At 38.3% G+C, this 22247-nt stretch overlaps 2 protein-coding genes across 2 annotated transcripts; both read left to right on the forward strand.

The window, feature by feature from the left end:
* Positions 1 to 6945: 6945 nt before the first annotated feature.
* LOC122061514 (ethylene-responsive transcription factor ERF017-like) lies at positions 6946 to 8467 on the forward strand. The gene has a single exon (XM_042624802.1). It carries the CDS (start codon positions 7051 to 7053, stop codon positions 7693 to 7695), a length of 645 nt encoding a protein of 214 aa, XP_042480736.1. The 5' UTR covers positions 6946 to 7050; the 3' UTR covers positions 7696 to 8467.
* A 908-nt stretch (positions 8468 to 9375) lies between these two features.
* On the forward strand, positions 9376 to 20715 carry LOC122061507 (protein FLUORESCENT IN BLUE LIGHT, chloroplastic-like). The gene is made up of 5 exons (XM_042624790.1): positions 9376 to 9684; positions 12982 to 13301; positions 14517 to 14679; positions 16760 to 17080; positions 20267 to 20715. Exons 1-5 carry the CDS (start codon positions 9573 to 9575, stop codon positions 20467 to 20469), a joined length of 1119 nt encoding a protein of 372 aa, XP_042480724.1. The 5' UTR covers positions 9376 to 9572; the 3' UTR covers positions 20470 to 20715.
* Positions 20716 to 22247: the final 1532 nt, after the last annotated feature.

Below are 22247 nucleotides of genomic sequence, written 5' to 3' on the forward strand. Positions count from 1 at the left end.
GGTTGGTGGTTGGAACACTTGGGAATTTTTCATAAGAAAAGATGACAAGGTGGTAGCTAGGGTCAAGGGTCACCCGATGATTCATGCTTACTTGCTAAGCCCTTAGCTATGATGGGAAGATTAAGAAGGCATCGTTGGCCCCTTTGGACTTGAGACTCTTTAGAGTTCAAACAAATCTTATCTTCTTGTTTCTTATGTATATAATAACAATAATAAAATCTTATCCAAATTTAATGAGGTCGGCTATAGCTGGGAAAAGAAATAACAAGTAACAAAAAGCATCACAAAAGTATACATTTGTTTGTTATATATAGATACACAATATACATTTGTTTACGAAAGAGTAGTTTAGACTTTAATGGATGGAGATAGGGAAAAGAATTACTGTCAAGCCCAGGGTTGGCCCACTAAAACTTGTAATCTGAGCGATATGATGGGCTTAAAGTAGGAGGCTGGGCCCAAGCGTGGACTTGGCAATACTTGGACGTATTTTTGGGTTTAGTCTCTGTTGTGCCCTAGTTCTCCCGTACAGTATTGAACTCGTGATTTCAAGATGATGAGATCAGGCTTCAGAAATATTGAAAAAGGGATGGGAGCGAAATTAATTATTCGAGTTGATTAAATGGGTGAGAGTCAAATTGCATGAACCGGTTCGGTCCACTATCAAGCTTAGGGATATGCTGGCTCAACCCATTGTGGTTTAGGGTTTTGAGTGCATGACAATATTATAAATACTAGGTTTTGGGTCCCTACAGTCATTATTCACTCTTCCCCGCTTTACCACTAAAGTGAGAGAACCAAGGAGGTTTAAGGGGTTGTAGAAGATCCATAGCCAAGCCAAGAGAGCGAAAATGGGAGTGACCAACATCAATCATCTTCAGCATACTAGGTGAGAGGTACAAATCGATCCTCCATAATTTTATTAGATTCGTGTTATTGTTTTTCCTGTGTGGTTTCCTCAATAGGGTTTCAAACTCAAACCCATAGGGAGTTCTAACAAGTGGTATCAGAGCAGACCATATGGGACAATAATCGATTGAATTTTTCTTATACATGAGGATTTTGATTATTACTTAAAACCTGATTTGATTAAAAATCATGAAAATCATAAAAATCGTAATTCTATCATCACTTAAAGATCCTGTATGGAAAAACTTTCTTCACGAAAATTGTAGATCACGAGAAGACGGTCACGGTGGTATACCGCAAGTCATCGAAAACCTCCAGACATGCCGGTATGTGCCGTCAAAAATTGGCTATCGGAGGAGAGAGAGAGAAAAAAAAAGGCGACGAGTCATCGCCTGTTCAACTCGGAAACCCTACCGATTTGACCCGGGACACAGTGGGTCAACTCATGTGCACTATTTGACTCGGTCAAAGGTTGACCGGGTCGTTGACCAATTGACCCGAATTTGACCCGGAACTCATATGCCCGAACCGGTTGGTTTGGATTGATTTTAAAAAAAAAATAAATAAATAAAATACTTAAAGGCTTGTTTGGTTTTTGTTCATTTTGGGTTTTTATTTAAACTACTTTAAATTTCATTTAAAGGTTCGTTTTAAGGCCAAATTGAAATCTGTTTTTTGCGTTGGATTCCTTGTTTCGGGCCACATTTAATGATCTAATTTTTAATATGACATATTTATTTGAAATTTTATGTTGTATTTAGTTTCAATCATTGAAAGAAAAGGGCGTTTTTATTTAAACTACTTTAAATTTCATTTAAAGGTTCGTTTTAAGGCCAAATTGAAATCTGTTTTTTGCGTTGGATTCCTTGTTTCGGGCCACATTTAATGATCTAATTTTTTAATATGACATGTTTATTTGAAATTTTATGTTGTATTTAGTTTCAATCATTGAAACAAAATGGCATAAATCAATGCTTTAAAAAATATATATGTTATTGGTTACCATGAAATTGAGAAGTTTTTTTTTTAAATTGAGATATGTTAATATGGAAAAGGGTGTAAGCTTCCGCTCATTCTTAGTTGCAAAGTAATTTTGCTTTAGGAAATCATGAAATGATGAGGTGGAATCCACCAAAGTGGTACATCTTATGATTTCATGATTTTCCACAGGGTAGCAATGTAGGTGACATTTGCCCAAAGGTGATGTCACCAAAGTTAAGAAAATGACAGTAACCTAGAGGTTCCTAAGCCCAAAGGTGAGGGGATTTCAAAAGTTATTGTTCTTTTCACAGTAAATATGAATTTACAAGGGGACCAGTGCATTCTTAGCCCAAAGGATAGGAATGTAGTTGCGGTTGTGACTCTTGTATGGTTATTGTTGTCCTAGTGACATACTTATATGTATATTTTGAACATAAAGATATACATCTTCAATGGAAAAAATATGATAGAACTGAGTGAAACCCACCAAAGTGGTACATTCAGTTCGATTGTATCTTCCCCAACAGTAAAGGTGATACTTTCCCAAAGGTTATGTCATCAAGGTTTGAGGATAATCATCCACATTTCATAAAGGGACATTGAATTTGGAGTTCTTTTGCCCAAAGGTGATTGAATTCTAAAGTTAGTGTTGTTTTCACAGTTAAAAGAATAATATAAGAGCATCAGTTAATTCATGTCCCAAAGGATAGGGAAACATTTTTAGTTGTAACTCTTATTTAAAATATATTGATGGTATTACATGCTTTTATATTATGATTTATATTTTGATATTTGGCATGTGTTGTGTTGTTGTTACTGCTGTAGTAAGATGACCATTCCCTAAAGTTATGTATCTTCCATCCCAATACTCACTGGTACTGCTGTAGTAAGATGGCCATTCCCTAAAGTTATGTATCTTCCATCCCAATACTCACTGGTAACAACTATAAAAAGTGGGTGGAGGAATTAGAATTGCATTTAGGTCTCCTTGACTTAGACTTGGCACTTAGGGAGCCTAAACCTGAGCCTCTCACAGACTCGAGTATAAGTGTTGAAAGGACAAAGTTTAATAAATGGACTAAAGCAAACAGAAAGTGCATACTGGTTTTAAAAAATGCAGTTCCTGAAATTATACGTGGGAACATAGAGATCAAAGACACTGTAAAAGAATTCCTGGATGCTATTAAAGCTAGATTTCAACACAACAAGAAAGCTGAGAAAACCACATTGATGATCAGGCTAATGAATACAAGGTATGATGGATGTGGGAGTGTTAGAGAATACATTTTGGGTGTATCTATTGATGCTGATAAACTTAAGGATCTTGGAATACAGATCGATGAAGAATATATTGTACACATTGCACTGAATACCCTCCCTAGTCAGTATAAGGTTATCCAATCTACCTACATTGCACTGAATGACGATTGGAGCCTAAATGAGCTCATTTCCATTTGCACTCAAGAGGAAGAAAAATTTAAACAAACTAGGTTTGAGAGTGCACATGCAACTTTCCATAAGGGATCTTCTGGTGGACCAAGCAGAAGGAACAAAAATTTTTTCAACAGAGGAAGCGTCAAGCCATATGACAGGACTAATAGCTCTAAAAAACTTGACACATCTCAAAAGGCTCAAGATGAAGAGAATACCAACAACGTAGAGTGTTTCTGGTGCCATAAGAAAGGACATGTGAAGAAAGACTATTTTATTTTCAAGAAATGGTTAGAGAAGAGGAAGAATTATGGGGTTGATAAGCAGGATGATACTAAGAAAGGGTAAGATAGACTGATCATCAGTAATTGAGAGCAAGTAAAATTTGGTCCCATCAAGTAGTTAGGATTTCTTTACATACAGTTATTTGAAATGCTTGATTAGTGAGAGCTCTGGTTTTGTTTAGTATTTGTTTATGTTTTGAACCTTAGCCTGTATGTTTTGGGGCACAGTTTGATGAATTATGGTTAAGTTTTAGCATTTACATTATGCACAGTTATTTCTTAAAATATTTGGTTCATGATTTCATTTGAAAATATTTTTATAGGCAGTAATTGTCTTAGTTATAGGTAATATTTTGCCACAGTTCAAAAGGTAATGTTTGCCACATTTTAAGACAGTATTTGTCACAGTTCATAAGCAATATTTACCACAGTTTATAGGCGGAAGACCACAGTTAGATATTAACCACAGATCAAAGGCGATTTGCCACAGTGAAGGTTAATATCTCAGTTAAGGACCTACATAGAATGACAACAGTGTAATTTGAGGATATGTCAATATTTATATGATGGTATCCCACATAGATTCGTGTTAAGAAACTTACTTATGTTTGTAATAACAGAAAGTTGTATGCGGTATATTGAGGTGTATCTTCTGCTGTTATTCGATGTGAGTGGTTTTTCAACTGAATCACAGTAAGAGTGGTTAATGTAATAAGATATTATGACCACACCAATTTAAAAGACATCCTTATAATTAATGTAGCCCAAGTGGGAGATTGTTGGATTTATGGGCTAAATTAATTATTCGGGTTGATTAAATGGGTGAGAGCCAAATTGCATGAACCGGTTCAGTCCACTCTCAAGCTTAGGGATATGCTGACTCAACCCATTGTGGATTAGGGTTTTGAGTGCAGAACAATATTATAAATACTAGGTTTTGGGTCCCTACAGCCATTATTCACTCTTCCCCACTTTACCACTAAAGTGAGAGAACCAAGGAGGTTTAATGGGCTGTAAAAGATCAATAGCTAAGCCAAGAGAGCAAAAGTGGGAGTGACCAACATCAATCATCTTCAGCATACTAGGTGAAAGGTACAAATCGATCATCCATAATTTTATTAGATTCGTGTTCTTGTTTTTCCTGTGTGGTTTCCTCAATAGGGTTTCAAACTCAAACCCATAGGGAGTTCTAACAAGAGGAAGAAAAGGAAAGAAGAAAAAATGCATGTATTCGCTAGAGGAGTCACATAAGCATAAAAAACGGAAGCCCCTGCTTTGGGAAAACCATACTAGAACCACCATTAAGTCCCTCTTTCTCTGGTTTGGTGGTTCTTTCACGTCATATTCGAAGCCGTCGTAGCTTAGGGTCGATTTAATCTGAAATTGGAAATAAGGGAAAGCAATCGAGATTCCAAAATATTAAAGGAGGTATAGCCGCATAAGGGTTTATCTGCGACTTAATCTGTTGGTGCCGCATGTAGTTGAAACTTGGATGGGCATACATACAAGAACAAGACCACAAACATTGACCTAAGCAACTGAGTCTTGATTGAGCTTTATTTTCAAGACAAAATTACATGATTACCCACTTATGGATTTTTCTTTACAAAATTATTCATCAAAAGTTTCAGTTAATAAAAATACCCAAAATTAGATTTCTCTTTACAAAATTACCCACTAAAAGTCTAAGTTAAAAAAAATACCTAAATTGAGTTTGGGTTTACAAAACTACCCATACAAAGTTTTAGTCATAACAAAATACATGATATATATGTGGAATATGAAGAATCACTATTTTGGGTAGTTTTGTAAACCCAAATATGATTTTGGGTATTTTTTTTAACTAAAAATTTGGGTGAATAGTTTTGTAAACTCAAACCTAATTTTGGGTATTTTTGTTAACCAAAATTTGTTGTGAGTAATTTTGTTAAGGGAAACCAAAAAATGGGTAATCATGTAATTTTTTTCTATTTTCAAGAATAGTAGTCCAGGTTGATGGACACGTGTATCGAAGCTCCATTGATGCAGAGAATATGCCAATCACACATTTAGGATATCATCCATTTCAGTTCAACCATTTGCCCTTATTTCTCATCCATCTTTTTTTTTTTTTTCTCCTTTGGGTTCCTCAGCAGTCGATTCAATTCAAGACGTAGATTGGGTTGGAAATTGGATTGGACTGGGCTAATCGTCACCATCACCATGCCAAGTCTGTTGAAAATAACTTATAAACAATATCGTGAATTATATAGCCTTTGCTTTCTTGCTGTTTAATTTTCAACAAGTGGGCAGCACCACCAGGACCACCCAATTAAAACCCCAAGTGCGTCTCAACTTACCCAGAAGCAAGGATTAAAGTATCGGTATCGATCGTCGTATCGGTCGGCCAAAATTAAGATACGTATCGGAGGGTATCGTATCGGAGATACACTAAGATACGCTAAAGATACGCACATAAATGGATAGGAAACACTTTTTTATACACATTTGCATAAAAAAATAGTTAAAAAAGTTATATATAACATGTATTATGCATAAATAGTAAATTGAGAGTATCGCACTAAGAATCTAAGGTTTGTAATTGTCCCATAAATGTAAAATCCTTATTCCCAAGCTTGATTTCCACTTTAGTTAGAGAGAAAAATGGTTGGCAGCAACTTTGGAACAAAAACACCTCAAAAAATTATGTTTTTTTAAAAAATTACCCATTTTGACCATTTTATGACCGTATCGGTGTGTATCGGTCGATACATATCGATACGCACCGATACGTACCGATACATACCGATACATATCGAAACGTATATTTCACTTCAATTTTGAATTTTTCATAAAGTATCGGTGGTGTATCGGTGCGTATCGGTGTGTATCGTAGGATACGTATTGATACATAAGGGTTTTAAATTTTTATGATACGTATCGATATATATCATATCGATGCCTATCGATACGGCACGATACGCACCGATACTTAAAACCATGCCCAGAAGAAAGCGCAAAGTCCTCTCTCCATTGAATCGTCATCCCCTGATGATGTCACAGCAGGCGCCAAAACCCATTAATTAATTGACACCATAAATGAAGGAAAAATAAAAGCATGAGGAAAACGATGCACAAAAGAAAGTCCAACGTGAGCCCGATAGCCCATCTTTGATCTTCGTCACCGCGCATCCACCCCCATTCTCCTGTCGTCGCTCGCCATCTGTCCGCTGCTTTCACGCTCTTCGTGGACCGCAACGCCTAACGCTGCTTCCAGTCCACTCTTTCAGTCTTCAGTCCTCACTCTCCTCTCGCTGTGGCATCCAAATCAAACATATATATATACAAAGCCGCCATTCCACTCCTCCATCAACAAACGACACAAGCTCCCTCCTCCCAAACATACCAACAAATCAAATCAAACCCAATCAAATAATTTATACGCAACAATCTCAGCTTGCAGAAGATGGTGAAATCTTCGGCCCCCACCGAGAAAACCTTAGCCGAGAGAAGCGATTCTTCTTCGCGTTACAGGGGAGTAAGAAAGAGGAAATGGGGGAAGTGGGTCTCGGAGATCAGGCTACCCAACACCAGAGAGCGAATATGGCTGGGCTCCTATGACACACCTGAGAAAGCCGCCAGGGCTTTCGATGCTGCGCTCTTCTGCTTGCGAGGTCTCAACGCCAAGTTCAATTTCCCCGACAACCCACCCCAGATCCCCGGTGCTGAGTCTCTCTCACCCCCTCAAATTCAAGCGGCTGCTGCCCGGTTCGCAAACGAGCCGCAAGAACCTCACTCTCACTCGTTACTATCTGACAATCCATCGCCGTCGTCAACGTCGGATGGTGCAGTACCAGCGGATAGCGACGTGTCCATAGACTGGTCCTTCTTCGATTTCGTGACGACGTTGGGATTGGGTGAAGGAGTATTGTCGGACTTTGCGGGGTTCCCTGGGATTCAGGATTTCTCCACCCAGTATTTTCCGCTGCCACAGCCCAATACTGCTTTTACAGTTACCGATACCACTGATGCTGTCGACGATGATGCGTTGACGGTGAACTATGGCTCTGGGTCCCATTCTCGTCATTCCTCCTTTATATGGAACTTCTAGAGGCTCGTTTGATAACGTTTCAAGAAACGCGTTTCTGCCGTTTCTGATTTCAGAAGCAGCAGAAACAGAACAAAAAGCATTTGATAAAACTATTCCATTTCACTTATTTTTATAAATAAAAATATAAATTTTTATTTATTTATGATTCAATAAATGACTTAGGCGAAACAAGTTGAACTTGTTTCACCGTTTCTGAAAATGATTTGTGGTAGTTCTTTCACTGGTTACCATCGACTTCTAAAAGCATGACTTATCAAACACCTTCAATTCCGTTTCTGTTTCTAGAAAAGAAAATTTATGTTTCTACCGTTTCTTGAAATAGAAACGGTAGAAACATTATCAAACGGGCCCTAGATATAATCCAACACTAAACTGCGTAATAGTGAGTGTAATTACACAGTATCAGTGTAAAATGTAGCTAACTGCACTCGGTGGTTCATGATTTTTGGTAACTTTTTTTTTTTTTTTTTCTTGATCGGTGATTTTTGGCAACACTTTTTTTTTTCTTTTTCCAATTGCCGGAATCACTCAACTATACTTACACCCGATCAATGGCCCGTCACTCTTTTTTTGTTTGGAAAATAAGAAAATATTGTACCATTGTATCATTTTTTATGTTTTTATTGAAAAGTGTATATGCAATCAATTCTTAATGACATAAACATGATTTTTCCCCTTCCTCTTTCGGATATTGATGAAGGAGTATTAAACAAAAAATAATGTATAATTTGTAATGTGTATACTTAAATAAAGGAAGAAAAAAAGGTCAGCACATGATTGTGGTGTACAAGTACCCTTATTTAATGTTGTGGGCGTCTCACCTAAACGTCTTTATAAAAAAAAAAAGACACACCTAAATATGTATGATGACAATATGAAGTGACAGTGTCATCCAATGGCATGATGTAAATTACTGTATACACAGTAGCAATTGGGGTTTGGGTAACCTAATTATATCTTACATAGTTTGATAAATAATTGAGAGAATTTGAGGTAAAAATGAATGATTTTAGAACCACACCTCCCTTTGAGACTTTGATGATGTAGGTGGGGAGTTCCTATCGGAGGGGGTTTTTTTTTTTTTAATATTAATTTTATTAAAAAAAAAAAAAACTGTAAGTATCTAAAATAGTTTAGGAACTATTTGAGACTTTGACCAAATAGCTAGTAGCTGCATCAATTCTTTGAGTATTGGAGCTATCATCCCAATTTTAGTAAGGCAACATTTTTTATTGCTACTCCTACTTGGGTTGGCATGCATCTACTTAGCTGTAACTCAACTTTTCATCAAATAAATGGAATAGGTCACTGCTTCTTTACTTTACAAATATCTTCATAGTTTTTTTGAATTTCTAAGATACTCTTGAAGATTCTATTTCTTTGATAACTCCAACTCGGGTGGTAACATAATGATCTTTCCAAAATCTCACATTTATGAAATTTATACTGCAAGCAAGGCAGTCCAATTTGGCATCCTTACCCACTAACTTCCTTGGGTGTTCCAAGATTGGTGAATCCAATCAGAAATTGCCCGATTCAGATTGAAATCTGGTTGCCGATCAAGATTTATGACGATACGATACGGCTTGCCATCAGGATAAAACGGCAGAATCGTTGGAATCTTCAAATACGCTTATATGCCGATTCTAGGGCTTTTCCAAACCGACTCAATCCGACGAATCGGCAGAGACCACTTTCGTACCCGATTACGCATTTTAAAACCCCGTGTCTGAGTCTCTGCCGTATCCAACATGGTGCTGGTCAGAGTCGTCAGACACCAGACCTCAAAGGGGAAAAGATTTTAAAAACGAAAATGGATAACACGCGCACGGTATAAACACTGAAACAGCCTTACTTATCCCCACTCCAGAATCCAGATGGCCGTGGTCGTCCGTTGCTGCTGCTTGTCTCCGCGCCCAATTCCGGGTGGTGCTTACTGGCATTCCGGACTATCTCCGGCACAAAATCACGCCAGAGCCAATGCTTCCGGTCAGTAGTTCCGATGTTAGGGGTGTTATGTTTCTTGTTTCTGCATTACTTTCTGTGACTCGTCGCTCTTTGATGTATCCTTTGTATCTCTCGCTGAATCTTTCGTATGCTATGATAGAAGAGAGATTGAAATCATTATGATCTGTGATAACCTTGCCGTGCTACTATTACGAGGCTTTTGGCTTGTGATTACCCGTTCTCCTGTTGTTTAGATTGGGTGAATGTCTTCATTTCATCTAGATTTTGAGTTTTCCTGCTCATTTGCACTTTGATTTCTGTGCTTTCAGTATTTTTAGTGGTATTGAAGCAGAACGCGGGGTATTAATTAAATTAGCTACATTTGTTTCTGTCCATTATCATTTGGATAAACAAGTATAGTCTCTGCTCACACACAATCGCTGTACTCGCCCTGGTTACTTTCGCAATACTTGACTGCTGATTCTGTGGTCTTGCTCGTTAACTCTGGCAATGGTCTGTTTTCAAACTCTCGATACTCTGCATTATTCTCGTTTGGATTTATTGCTTGCTTGTCTGTGAATGGGGAAATATTTGATATAATACTACATAATTTACCTATCAGATTCGATGGCGAGGTTCCACCTGCTACTGTCTTCTGTGGTGGGCTGTTGTTTTGGTTGGAGTGTTGTAAATCGGCTTGCAGGTCTAGATTTATTTGGTTAAGGAGTATAAGCGTCTGTGCTCAGATTTCTTCCTTAATTTATGTAACTAGCTGCTTTATTTCTGGGCTAGATCATAATAACCTTACTGGTACCGTGAATGACACCCAGGATGATCTGGATTGGTTATGGTCCAGAATGATCTGTCCTCCTATATTAAATATCCAGATCCTAGATCATAACTCAGACCAACCATAATGAGCTAGAATGCAAGACCATTCATTTTCTTCCATTTGAGTTTGACAAGTTTAAGATTTTTTTTCAGAACTCATAAAATAATACAGAATTTAGGCTCCAGCTTTGTCCAGAAACAAATGTTGGTGAAAATAAATGCATGGGTTAAGAGTGAGTCGGTGAGGTCAGTAGCATTTATGTTTCTGTTTCATGTAACAATTCAATATCCTTACCTGTGACTTCTGTTTCATCCCCTGCTGAAATTGAAATGTTTCAGCGAATGGCCAAATCCCACCGATTCAATATCCTTGTGTCAGTGATTCTAAATCACATCTAAATTCAGCATGAAGGTCGGTAGGACATGTAGTTGGGTTCAGGGTTAAAAATTTTGAATTTTGCTAGGATTTGTTCGCATATGAATTTGTCAGAAGAATGGCCAAAATCCACCGAAATTTGGTCCATTTTTATGAAAATACAGAAATGGCAATTTTGGTGCCCAAAAAGTGGAATTTTGTCCTGAAACTTAAGAGGGGAATTTTTAAAGCTTGATTACACATATTTGAATCATTGGATTAAAGATAAAAAACTCAAGAGTAGTAATTTGGCTTTGAACCCTAGATTGCTAGTGTATACTGTAGCTTACTAGATCCTTTCCCTTACATGACCTATTCTACAATCTAGACATCATTTAGGCCTAGGACACAGAGAACGCAGCACTCAATAAAAATAATTGGAATATGGATTAGGAATGAAGAACTATAAACTTTGAAACTTTTCACAGTTAACAAAGTGTGAAACTATTTAAAATCACATGATTGTCAAAAAGTCGTACACACTTACAAAGTACAATTTACAAATTAACAATTGTTTGTCATTCAATATGACAAGTTACAAGTTACAATCCTAGGCCTATGCCATTATCATATAGAGTTTTGACGAGGGTCAAAACCACTAGAAGATTGATGTTGCCCCTGGGACCGACGAAACTGTTCCTCTAATTGTATCACATATGACGACCAAGTTGTACTATGCTTGAAGAAACTCTCAATGTCTATTACAACAGCCCAATAGGTGGCATCGTCAACATATGCAAGGTAACCAAACCTAGGATATAGATCACCGGGCCATGAAGGTACGTATGTGGACCCACCATAATTGCTTGGTGGAGTAGACCTTTATGGTTAGGGGGCCGGTGTGAGAAGAAGCTCTCTGCAAGTAGCTGACCCACTTTGTGACTGACCCTCAAGCTCATTGAGGAATGAAGAAGAGCTATACTGGAAATACCCACCATCTTCAGATTGGAGCCATATGGGGCCAAGGATGGTGCACACCATTGCCCATACCCACCATATCCACTACTTTCCTCCAGACTTGGGCCTCTAAGAGTGCTATATAAGCTCGTAACGTCTATATCCATGCCATATTCATCCTCATCTAGTCTGAACTGGAGATGCGGACCTCTCAAATAGCTATTACGGGGGTATGTGCGCCACAGTCAGCATCTTGTGTGGCTTCCTTGTAAATCGGATGGGCTCAGAGTCATTGGTCTGCTTATGATGTTCTTCTTCCTCTTCCCCCTCTCTCCTGGATGCTCATATAAAATATTGAACACTATTTATCCTTTTTTTTTTTTTTTTACAAAACTTAATTTCAAGAAATGGGGTTCACTTTCAAATTTGAAATTTGCCCAAATGTTGCTCAAAACCACCAGAAGATTGCATTAAATGCTCGAAAGTCGACCATCAAGCCTTGGTCCAACAGCTGAATGAAGGATTTTGGCAAAAGCTTCAGACTTCTAGATGTTTTGAGACCTCCTAATCGGAATGGGCGAAAGAGTTGATGAAATGATTTGAAATTGGGTTTTAATATTACTGGTTTGCATCATTTCACCAAAATCTGGAAATCCTCTTAATTCACATATCAACTAGTTTCAGTTTCCAATACATTTTGGTCGAAATTTCAAAACCATGGCTGGATGAGCACAATTCATTCTGGATTTTCATTATTCTTTTGGTGGAAAAAATAACAATTGTGACAGAAAAACTCTATTCCTGGATGTACATATGAAAATAGAAAGTGTCGTTTTCTTTTTGTTTATCTCTTCTGTGTTGTATGTTGAAATGTAAACTCTGTTTTGCTTCTCTTGCCCTATTTCCATTTTTAAGATGAAAAATATCTGGGGAATATGAACTGGGATATAACATATGGCGCTTCAGCCTTGCCAATTTGTTGCCCAGGCATCAAGGTGGGTGACCACCACCATGACTCACTTTGGCACCTTGCTACTATGCTTTTGCCTATGTATCTATATTTGGAAAATAAATTCTTTTGCTTATGATTCAAACAAGAATATAATTTATAAGAAACCTTTTTACCTAATGATGAGTTATTTGCAAAACATGTAGCTCAAATCTTTCTTGTTGTCCATTGTTTCTAATGCCTTCAGAAAAACTCGGAGCAAGGGATATAGTACATTTTGGTGGTGAAAATATTTTTAAGCATGTATTGGAAATAAAAGCATTGCTGAAATCAGAAAAGCTTGGTTTTCTTTCATCTAGCGGGGAGAAATTCATGTCATCCTTCAGTAACTCATCTAGTAGAAATCAGATACTGTTTGAGGCAAGCCAATTATTGTCAACCTGCCAGTACATCTACTCATGGGCTGATGGTTCACAAATGTCTAAGTTTGAGGGAACTCGTTGTATTGGTAAAAAAAGGCTACCAGATTATGACCATGGCACTGTGGAATGCTTATTCCATAATCAGGTAGGATGGTGAGTCTACCCAAGTCCTCTTTTTTTTTCCATAAAATTTTTCCCCTTTCTGATATTGGAACTTTTACTTTGGTCTAAGTTTTGCCAAAATAGAACCTTTACTGCAACATCAATTAATTACTTTCCTGTTGCCCAAAAAGGGTACTTTCCTCTTTTGGATTGTGTTAAACTGGAATGAGGAATTTATCTGTGTCAAAATTTAGTGATGAACTTCAGATCATTGTTCAAGAAGCAGACCAAAATTCTAAATACCAAATGATGTTGGATGGATGGGAGAATCCGTGTTATTGGGTGTTCGGTTTGCTATATACTCTCAAAACATCCATTAGTTGTTAATTTATTTGGTGGCTATTTCAATCTGAGGACAGAACCTTCTGTTGTATGTATTTATGCACATAACACATTATGTATTAGAAATGTATTTTAACAGTCCATATTAAACACAGGTGTGGCTTGCCTAGTGATGAAGGTTTTGGTTGATTGTTAAAGAGTGGCTGTATGTTTGAATTCTATCAAAGCTGACAATAAGAAATCTTTTTTTAAAATAAATTCATAGAAGAGAGAAGCAAGAAGATACGGAAGTATCCCAAAGATTTCACTGTGAGTAAGTCGGGTTCAAAGTTTCAGTAAAAAGCTTAATCACATGCTTAAACTTATACAAGGGTTTTTTTTTTTTGGGTGGGGGGTGTGGGGAGAGGGTGGGATAGATAACACCACATTATTGCAAAGAAGAGGAAAAGAGAATGGGGGGAGGGATATACAAAACTCAGCCAAATGGCTTACAACCAACCAATCTCATGAGCTGGGCTCAAGCAAAAAAGAAGCAAAACAAACAAAAGGGAACCTAATAACACCTCAAAACATCAATCCATTTCTGAACGACAGATAAAAGGTCAAGTATAGAACGGCCGTGGTTGGGGTGGTGTCTTTGAGCCTAGTCCTTCATACAGACCGGAATCTATCAAACCGTTGGCCATTGTTTTGCCGATTTTGTTGTATTATCGATCTTGATTCTATAGTCAACATTTGATATTTCTTTTGTGGGTCTCTTTTGTTCAACTGTGACTCACATCATGGCTGAGTAATTTAGAAAGTAGGAAACTAATGTATGGAACTCGCATTTTATTTGATCGTGTACATGTTTGTACTCTGTGTGTGTCACATGGTCTTCTGAGTGCTGATATTTGATTGATTACGTCTTGTGCAGAGCATGTTACGATTCAGGTTGCCCACATCGGCATATGTTCTATCAATTGTTTTGATGTCAACTATTCCTTTTAAAGCTTTAGCGGAAACATGTGAAAATGAGAATTCTGTTTTCAACATGCCTCTACTGCTCTCTGTAGCACTTATAGGGGCTACTGTTGGAGGTGAGGTAACATGAACATCACAATTGCCTTTGTTTCTATCTGCGAAACTCTAATTTCTGCTTGTGTGCATACACTGGATTACAAAATAGGATGGTGGTGGCGCAATGGCTATTATACAAGGCCTAACACAATGGGTACCTTGCCTAGCACCAAAATTTGGTGGATGTGCGGGCCCAACCCTCTATTATCCACCTTCTAAATATCAAGCTGACAAAGTTTCCCAGGTGCCAAAACAACTTCAAGAAAATATTTATTTATATTTGAAAAGTCAAGTAAGTGGCACATGGTTTAATGGCGGAAAATACAAGGGGAAGAGTCCACCATAAGGTGGGTCACATGGTCTGATGTAGATCGAAGCATGAAGAGGAATGATTCTTAGAAGAAATTTGTGGGTCCCATAGCTAGATTTCGTGGAGGAGAATAGAAGCTGCTGTTGAGATTCTTTGCTTATTTACCATCTATTTTAGCATAGATTTAGTTGCTATTTTGTTATTCATTTGTTTCCAAGTTTGAGTTAAGAAAGTATTAGTTAGGTGGAGATTTGTTTCTTCTTTTATCTTTGCTTATAGTACAACTCCCTAGCTTGCGCAGGGATTTCTTTCCTCTTTTATTACCTTCTATTTTGTGTAATTCAGCAAGTTATTTAATTGTAAGAGCCACAGAGCTCAACCAACGATGAAAAAGATCCCTTTTGCTTTGTGCAATTGTATTCCAGGGAGAGGGAGAGGCTGTGAGGTGAGAGACCTTATAGGGTGAATTAGCTTTGGCTGAGATAGCCTTATCCCTTCCCCTTTTCTCCCAATCAATACTTCTCTCTTTCCCCCAATTTCTGAGTATTTTTTGGCCATGTGAGATTCATTGAACCAGCTATCCAAGCTATTTTTTTAGTCCCTAAAAATCCTTATCGATTCTCAAGTTGCTGCTACTGTTGGTTGCTGATCTGAGGGGCCATTTCATCTCTTGTGATAACGAGGTTTTGGGGTTCTCTAAAAGCGTAACTGTTGCCATTGGTCGATCTTTCCAGTCATTGGATCATTAGGTGTGTTATTTTGGGAGTCTATTCCCCATCCCAAGAGCTCCATTTGATGGTGGTTTGGGCCTGATCTGAAGCCTGCTGAGTGTTCTGCCAGAGATCTCCACTTTATGTCCTAATTCAAGAACTCAAGGTAGCTCAATATCAGTCCATTAGTTTTCTCTGAGGTTTGGAGGTTTGTTTCACCTTATTAGGAACTAAACTCGATTGGAATTTAAGGTCCATCAAGTGGATGTTGCTGGTATTCTGTTCACCTTCACTTTTCTGGGTTTTAAACTCAGATTTATGCCCTGTGATAGAGGGTATTGTGCTGCTGGTTGTATTATCTTGTGGCTGAGTTTGTTCCCTACTTTGCTAAGTGTTATTGAGGGTTCTAAGGACTGTTATGGTCCACTCACTCCACTGTTACCTACTGTTGGGCCCATACTAATATTCTGTTATTAAATCTGAAGTCAGTACCAACTATGGGTGTTATCTGTGATCCTATTTGGGGTTAGGGTAGTTGTTACCTAGCTTCACATTGTGGTCAAGTTGGGACTACCATATTTGACATGTGGCCAGTCTAAGAGGAGACCCCTTCTACCGAACAGTTTAGATTAAGCCCATTATTGCTCACTGTGACCTAACACCAGGCAGGTGTTGTGCTAGGGCTGGCACACTGTACCTATTGTGCTTCATTAGAAACCAAGATTGCCTATACCACTTGACATGTCTATAAGGGGATTTTTGTTCCTTTCTTCATGTTTATCAAAATTTTCTTTCCCTGGCCTATAATGAAACTTCATGGCGGTGTAGGGGGATATTAAACCAACAGTAAGAGAATGTCCGGTAGAATGTGTCTTGTATCCCCCCGAACTATGATATGACTGATACCTGGGTGCAGCATTGATTCAACTTGGTCTGGCATTTTTGTACTTTATATGACATGAGTACTGCTCCTATTTGAGGTGCCCTGCTAACATAGTCCGTGAGAAAGCCAATACTAGGAGGTACGAGTTCATGCTGTTTTCTTTTCAGCATTTTGCACTAAAACATTTTTTTTATCAGGATTGCTTGCTCGGCAGAGAAAAGGGGAATTGAAGCGGTTGAATGATCAGCTCCGCCAGATCAATGCAGCCCTGAGAAGGCAAGCAAAGATTGAGTCCTATGCTCCCAGTTTGAGCTATGCTCCAGTTGCTAGTAGAATTCCAGATACTGAAGTAATCGTCGATTCAAGAAAGGAGGAGCTGATTTCACGATTGAAAACTGGGAAGAATTTTTTGAGAAACCAAAATCCAGAGAAGTCATTCCTGGAGTTTAAGGCAGCTCTTGAGCTCGCACAGAATATGAAGGATCCCATTGAGGAGAAAAAAGCTGCTCGAGGCTTGGGTCTGTATTTCCTGCTTTCTTTGCTTCCTGTCCATGTTGTTTAACTCGTCTGTTTTTAATGAATTTGAGCACAATGCCTGTGTGTTGGAAAACTTGTTTTGCAATCTAGTAGTCTATCAATTGCATCATTGAAAGAATCCAGGCCAGCTAGGATTGGTGATTCGTAGGTTGGTAAATGTAGAATAAGCTACGAGAGGGAAATCTAATTGGGAGGAGCAGCCTAGGAAGCTTTGCAGGGTAGCTGCATATCATGTTCAAGATCCTTTGGTGTTGCTTGACTATATGCTTTGCTCTTAGGTAATATTGAAACTGCTAAACTCATTATGTTTTAATTGAGCCAAAAACGCTTTGATTTTCGAAGATAACCCTATTCAAAGATTCCCTAGAAGATAATAACTGGTTTATTTGAAGGGAGGAAGTGACTGATATTCTTAGATTCACTATTACTGAACCTAAAAATTATGGTTGATGACAATTGCCTCAATATGGCAAGTGTTATCTTTCCTGCTTGGTACTTGCCTTCTCATGCATTTGCAGACTTTTGCACCAAATGGAAATACTTTTAGTGCTTTCATTATGATTTTCTGGTGTTTCTTGCACTGCTGGACTCAAGAAGGTGAAGGGGGGCTTGGTTTGGTCGGCAGCTGGCAAAACCTTAGCTAAACCTGAATTTTGAACATGAATCATACCATAGAATTCATGTAGTTTTTCCCGAGTAATTTGGATTAGGCTAAGTAGAGCTGGTCTTCTTTATTTGTTTTAATTAACAATATTTCAATATCTTGTGAGAGTGGGTTCTGTTTTTCCATTTTTAGAGGGATTGGTGATTGTTATTGGTGATTGTCTACCTTGAAATTGTTGAAATGCCACATATTCATGGTTCTTAATTGTCCAGGGTTGCCTTTAACCTTTATGATTGAGACAATACTTGACCGGTTGTGAAAATGTTTATATTTGGTTTGGAAAAAAAAAACAATATCGTATGATCTTTGCAATATGCTAAAGAACTTGGACAGTTGTTGGACCACAACAGTAAGTTGCATTGTATAATATAACTTGTAATGTTTTATCTAATTTTCAGTGTTTGTGTAGTCTGTGTGTCTTGATATCGTGTATGCTTTATAAGCTAATAGTCGTTTTGCTAATAACTTGTTAGTATAGTATTTACTCAACTTCATACAGTTGGTATAATAATTGTGGTTCAGTTGAATTTAGCTCGCAAGGCGAGCTTTTCTCTGGAGGAACATGGAAATTTATTGGTCTTTATATATTCCCTGTATGTTGAGCTTCATTAACGGTTATAGATAAAAAATTATAGAAGCTGCGGTTTGGAAAGTGGATATATGTAGGGGTGTCAATATCTAAACCGGACCGGTTAAACCGGACCGGTCCGAACCGATTAAGCCCGATCCAAACCGAACCGGTGGCTTATCGGGCCGGTTTCGGTTTGTATTTAAAATTGAATCCGGTCTCGGTTCGGTTCGGGTTAGACCATTGGGCCACCGGAAACACCGGAAATATGCACCGAAATCGGAACCGATCCAAACCGGCCCGATATAAAACCGGACTTAAAAGTTAAAACTCATTAATCTAACTGGGCCAACTCTCAAGTGGGAGAAGCCCAAGGCCCCAAGTGTCCAACTGGACCAACAGTAGCCCAAGTGCCCAAGCCCAACATTTATCAACTATTCAAGTTCAACCTGTCAAAACCCAAGTGCCCAAGCCCAAGTGCCCAAGCGCCCAAGCGCCCAAGCCCAAGTGCCCAAGCTAATGGTCCATACCGGTTTAAAAAACCGATCCAAACCGAAATGAACCTGATAAATCCAAACCGGTACAACCCGAACCCAAACCGCACCAAAGCCGACACCGGACCGAAACCGATAATTCCTTAATGGGGCGGTTTCGGTTAGTTCCAAAGTCACACCGAAACCGGTGGAACCGGACCGAAACCGCACCAACCCGGACCGTTGACACCCCTAGATATATGACTCGAATTCTTGTACCTGTGTAAAATCACCTTATTTTGGGGGTTAGAAATATATGAAGATGATGGCTCACTTTTTCTTTCTCTAAGATATCTTCTTGCCTGTTGTGAAAATCTTCACTTCCAAGGGTTCTTCCATTTTTGTTTCGTTTTTCTAAATACATTCCTTTCAATGAGAATTCAGAAACTCAAAACATTTTGTTACATGAAAGTAGGTTCCTCTATAATTGATAATGCTGTTGGAGTGGTGGAAAGACAATTGCTGCAGTCAAAACTCAGCTGAACATTCTAGTGAAATATGGGGAAGGGGTTGGTTGAGGTATGGAGGCTATGGGTAATTTGTTGATTTGATTGGAAAAAGGTTGTGTGTTATGTATGCATTTGCGTGTGTGCTATATTCACATGACAAATAATTTGTAGGATTTATATTATTTCTAAGCTATGGAAATCAACTTAGTTCCTCAGAAGTTTTTTTTTCTTGGATGAATAGTTCCTCAGAAGTTATTAGATGTAGTAAGTGGGAATGAAGCAACTAAAGGATAACAATGGGATGATCAAATGCTGGAAATCCGGCAAAATTTTGTCTGCCCAATTAAAACTAGATCTGGACAAAATTAAATCGTCCAAAGTCGAGGCTTGTACAAATATCTTGTCTGAATTTAGAACTGGTATGCTTCCATGTTTGGCAACTTGGAGAAGCTGGCTGCAATATTAAGTTTGTTACACTTAATATTGAAAAATAATATGTTTCTTAAATTCGAGTCAGTATTAGCTTAGTTGGCCAGGGCTTTGTGTTTTATTTACGACGGAAAAGTTTTTTAGTTCAAGACTAACATATATTAGTGTTAGTTGCCCTTTTAAATATAGGTGATAACTATAAACTTTGTAATGAACACAGTTAATATGGAAAATTGGGCAAACTGGGTTTGGAGTGAATGACCTGAGACGGTGAGACCTTTGTCCTTGTCTGAATTCTGGGTACAGGCCAAATTGAACAAATATGCATAAACATGGCAATGTGACCTGGACCTGTTATGTCCGAATTTTCCCACTCCTACATATCGTTGGGATTTTAGGTATGTACTATACACAGTATGTATATGAATACATGCATAAGGATGTGTATGTCTTTGTAAGTACATATGCTTGACAATATCTTTCCAATTGTTTAATCTTTTTAATGTTTAAATTACTTCTTGCAGGGGCATCTCTGCAAAGGCAAGGGAAGTACCGGGAAGCAATAAGATACCACTCTATGGTTCTGGCAATTTCTGAGCGAGAAGGAGAGGATTCTGGTGACACAGAAGCTTACGGTGCGATTGCAGACTGTTATACTGAGCTTGGGGATCTTGAGCAAGCCGGAAAATTCTATGATAAGTACATCGCGAGGTTAGAAGTGGACTGATTTTTCTCTGTTTCATATGGCCTCTCTCTCCTTCCCAATAATGTAGCTTGTCCAAAATTAGTAGAGCTCTTAGTTTGGATTTGAGGTTGGCTTATATGGCCATACCTCTGGGGATAATCCTTTTTCTTTTGGTATCTAGAATATAACTCATCTGTCAGTTGTCTTGGTGACATGCACTCATGAATCATTTGGGAATCTTGTGAATGTTGTGTTTTTTTATTGTAAATGTAGCATTATGATCTATCATTGTGATGGTTTCCAGAGACCAAAGAGATTAGGTTTAGAAACTCAGTTGATAACTAGAATGTCAGCGAAGAGAAAAAGACCAGATTTAGAAGAATTCCTGTGAAACAACTCAAATGGGGAAAAACATCGTCCGCATTTAATGTATCCATCATGACATAACTAACATGTAACTGAGATGTTCCTCGGTAGCAACTTGGATCTGCAAGACCTTCTCCCTTCTTGGACCTTTTGCCGATTAAAAAGACAAAGAAATCAAAAGTGCGAGATTGCATAAGATTTAGGTGCGCCGAGGGAAACACAATCCTTCAAGAACTAACCCCTAGTGGGTGAAACAACACCTTATAGGCCTACATATCCCCCCCAAACCAAAAAATGAAAAAAATTCAAGATCTTTGTTCCACATTCAACAACATATTATTACTCATAATTAGTTTTGGATATTAACTGATTAATAGTTATTTACGCTGGGATATCAAGTTCTGAAATATAAAGTATTTGATGTAGCTTTGGAATGAATTTGTAATTGACCTTGTCAGAATATTTAATATTTAATTCTTATATATTGAAAAAATATATATACACGTGTTTCTTTGAATCGAATACAGTGAATCCTCTGCCTGGATTTTTTTTGGGCCGGGGGGGGGGGGGGGTTGGGGAGTCGAAAAAGGAAAATTACCATGTAAAATCAGAAATTTTAAGATTTTATTTGGAAAAAATTCTTTTGCATAGTTTTTACCTGGAAACAAATGGAGCCTATGAAACAAATTTTGGGGGTGGGGGTGGGGGGGAATATTAGATTTCAACAAGCTTCATCAAACAGTGAAGTTCACTTTGTGGAACTTGAAAATTGTGTTAAGAATCATTCTGAGTCGGTGTATTAAGATGAGGTTATTTGTGTTTGGTCATCATTATGCAAGAAGGGTAGGAGAAGAGGAGCCCAAAATGTCCAAGTGCCTGCCTACCCATATCCTGATTAACTTTAATAGCGCAGCTGAAGTACCCCATTTTTCCTTTTCATTGCCTCAGAATTCATTTGCCCTTTCTAAGTCCATGCCAAAAGAAGCTGCCACACAGGTTGTCTATGATTTCTGTGTAAACAATGTCATACAATCATTAATCTGCGGTTCAAGTGTTTGGAGGAATTATTCCCAGACTATTATTGTGAATGCTGCGTCGCTGATCATATAGGTGAGGGTATACCAAGGGAGGGGAGGAGCTAGATAATGCGTTATTGTAAAGGGGAAGAGCTGTCCGACTCCTGCATCAGCACAGGGACCAATGATAACATCCGGAAGCATTACCAGGGAACACTTTTCCACCTTTCACAGGATGGAGGCAAAATGATCATCGCCCACTTCCGTTTGGGCACAGCCCTTACACTTTCGGACAGTCCTTTTCCCCTATTATAAGATCACATCATGCATGTAATTAATAGGTTAAGCTGGACACTATCGCTGTGCCAGATGCGCATTCCCATAATCACCTGGCCCATGTCCATAGTGTATGATGCCCCACCCCACGCCCCCATTGGC

Source organism: Macadamia integrifolia, chromosome 2, assembly GCF_013358625.1.
Source record: "Macadamia integrifolia cultivar HAES 741 chromosome 2, SCU_Mint_v3, whole genome shotgun sequence".
Classification (NCBI taxonomy): Eukaryota; Viridiplantae; Streptophyta; class Magnoliopsida; order Proteales; family Proteaceae; genus Macadamia; species Macadamia integrifolia.

What these genes read in the sequence shown, in the direction of transcription:
- LOC122061514 (XM_042624802.1), top strand. Translation starts at nt 7,051, where the DNA reads ATGGTGAAATCTTCGGCCCCCACCGAGAAAACCTTAGCCGAGAGAAGC.
- LOC122061507 (XM_042624790.1), top strand. Translation starts at nt 9,573, where the DNA reads ATGGCCGTGGTCGTCCGTTGCTGCTGCTTGTCTCCGCGCCCAATTCCG. An exon ending in AATGCTTATTCCATAATCAG is followed by an intron (nt 13,302 to 14,516) that starts GTAGGATGGTGA and finishes CGTCTTGTGCAG; the next exon opens with AGCATGTTACGATTCAGGTT. An exon ending in AAAAGCTGCTCGAGGCTTGG is followed by an intron (nt 17,081 to 20,266) that starts GTCTGTATTTCC and finishes TACTTCTTGCAG; the next exon opens with GGGCATCTCTGCAAAGGCAA.